A 2,547-nucleotide genomic window follows, 5' to 3' on the forward strand; every position below is an offset into this window, starting at 1 on the left:
ACGCTCCGCCACAGGACCGGCCCTCCGCCGCTTTGGCTCAGCGAAAGGGAGAGCAGGGAATTGCTGCGGGGTTTCACGTGGTCTGTGGAAGTGCGATCCATCTACGGTACTCTGAGAGGTAGGGTACAGCTCTGAGAGGTAAATGTAGTTGTGATGCGTGTAGGATACGTTACAAGATAAATGTGAGTGTATGGAGCATATATTTTTAAGAGGTATCTGTAATTGTGAGTCTGTGCATACATTAAGAGATAAATGTAATTGTGAGCATGTAGGATACACCTCTAAGAGGTAAATGTGAGTGTATGGTTTGTCTTAGCTGATGGATGGAGAAGGGATAGTTTGAGGTAGTGGAGCTAAAGACCACTTGGGTTTAGAGGTTCATGGGTATTGCAATAAAGGAGCTTAGAACAGAGTTGCAGAAGATTTAACAAAGCTTTTCCAAGACTGACGGGTAAAACCCCCAAAATTCTGAGTCAAAAATGTTAAGGAGTGTCAGATAGCCCGGGCTGAGTGCCGGGGTTGGCAGGTCTGATGTTTTAATGGAGTGCGAGGAGTGACCAGTGCCGCTCCCTGCAGGTGGAGGAGCTGGCGCTGCAGTCCATGATCAGGTCCAGCGAGGAGAACGTCCCTGTCCCCCTGTCAGCCTTGGCCGAGGACACTCAGCAGGTAAGGGGGGCCCCATGCCTGGGTGTCAGTATGAGCAGAGCTGGGCTGTGCGTGGTTTTCCTGTACAGTTCCTAGTGTCACGTCATTTATGTTTCTCCTCACTGCAAAGCTCAGCTGTAAAATGTCTGATTTGTTGCTGGTTTCACCTTTTCCCAAAAGCAGCACCGTGTTTCCAGGGGGGTTGGGAAATACCTGTTTGGTGTAGCTTCAGTTCACCATTTATGAAATGTGTTGTCTAACACTTGTGATACTGGGGTAGCACTGGTGCTACAGCTTTTCACTCAATACGTGGCCAGCCTGACCCAGGTGCAGTTTTCCCCTGGAGATCAGGGACTTCTTCTCAGTCAGCAGTTCTGAGATCTTTAATTAACAGTGACTGCACAGCTTTAACAGTGATTTGAGGAGCATTTGGTATCTGTGTTGGGTTTGGTAATCAGCTCTTTTCTCATGACAGACTCTTGGGCAGATGGACAATGAGGCTGCCATCAATCAAACCGAGTTACACCTCAGTCTTCAGGATGATAAAGAGGAAGAGGAGGAGGAATCTGATTCTTGAGAGAAAAAAAATCAGAGATGGTTTTTAATACAGACTCAGGAATTTCTTCTTCATTCATTTAAAACCCACCGATTTCCATTTTGTGCTGTGTGTGGATATGAACTATTTGATATATCAGAGTCGAGGGCAGTGACACTCAACACATGAATGTCACAGGCTGGGCACATCTTGACTCAGATGTTGAAAGGATGAAAATCTGCTGCACAAATATGTAGCATAATCCATTCCACATTTCAAACCTAATGTAGCTCTTACAATGTCTTTGTATGTGGAAGGAAGAAGTAATTGATCAACCAGACTAATTTAACACATGCACTAAAAGCAATAACTTGTCTCTTCTCACTTCCTGATGTGAGAAACAAATCCAGGTCCTGGAGGGTGGTGCTGAACCAGTGATTGCATTATAACCTCATTTGCCTAAACTGGGAATTGAAGATACAGGGTGAGAAAAGATGTGTCCACGGCTGTCTCCAGCCTTCAGCTGCTGTGTTGTCAGTTACCTGGAAAGCTGGAGTTACTCCCAGAGTCCTCTCAGTGTCAGCCCAATTCTGAGCACAGCAGGGAGCTCTCTCTGTACCCCTGGTGCTCTTCAGTTCTGTCAGTCTGTCCCAGAGAAGGACTTTCTACTTCAGCTCTTTCAGAGTAGCAGCCAAGGAGCCTTTTATTTGTCCACAAATTGTAGAGCAAGAAATGATCCGTGGTGCTTGTACTAAGGAGCTAATACCCTTAAATTGGTGTTATTTTCCTTTTCTCTCATTGTAACCTCATAAATCAAGGGAAGGCCACCTGCTTTCATGTGATCTTCAAGGAGGAGCATGAGGAATTTAAGAACTTAGTTATAAATGGCAAGTGATGTGAAATTTCCACAACTTTTGCATTTGGAAAAGTGTCTGGTATCCTGGGGCTGGTCAGAAGACACCATCCAGCCTCCAGTGAGTTCCTGCCACTGTTTAATGAGTGTTAATTTGGCTCTTGTTTGGTTTGTACCAATGGAAACTAGTGGGGTGTAAATGTGGCTTCATCCTGTACTAGAGACTACTGGGGCTTTGAGGATCCTGGATGTCTTAATGAAGGAACTTAGAACAGGAAGGAAGATTCTGTTTAACAAAGCTTTTCCAAGCCTGACAGGTAAAACAACTCCAAAAGTCTGAGCCAAAATGTTACAGTCAAATAAGCCCTTGCAGTGATGTGTGTGAAGAGCTGGTTTGGGAGGAGCTCAGGAGCCATCCTGGCCTTTCTTGGCGTATTTCAACTCCAAAGGCTAATTCTGACTGTTGAAAAATGTTACTTGTGCCCAGCATGGTCCAGAGTAGTTTTCATGAATA

At 45.2% G+C, this 2,547-nt stretch overlaps 1 protein-coding gene across 1 annotated transcript; it reads left to right on the forward strand.

Annotated features, from left to right (window-relative positions):
* Positions 1–543: 543 nt before the first annotated feature.
* On the forward strand, positions 544–2,367 carry SNAPC5 (small nuclear RNA activating complex polypeptide 5; the record flags this gene model as incomplete). Its single annotated transcript, XM_017736180.1, has 2 exons — positions 544–666; positions 1,121–2,367. Coding segments are annotated over 2 exons (225 nt in total), but the record flags the coding sequence as incomplete, so codon positions are not given.
* Between the last annotated feature and the right edge of the window lie 180 nt (positions 2,368–2,547).

Source organism: Corvus brachyrhynchos, unplaced genomic scaffold (genome assembly GCF_000691975.1).
Source record: "Corvus brachyrhynchos isolate BGI_N302 unplaced genomic scaffold, ASM69197v1 scaffold200, whole genome shotgun sequence".
NCBI lineage: Eukaryota > Metazoa > Chordata > Aves > Passeriformes > Corvidae > Corvus > Corvus brachyrhynchos.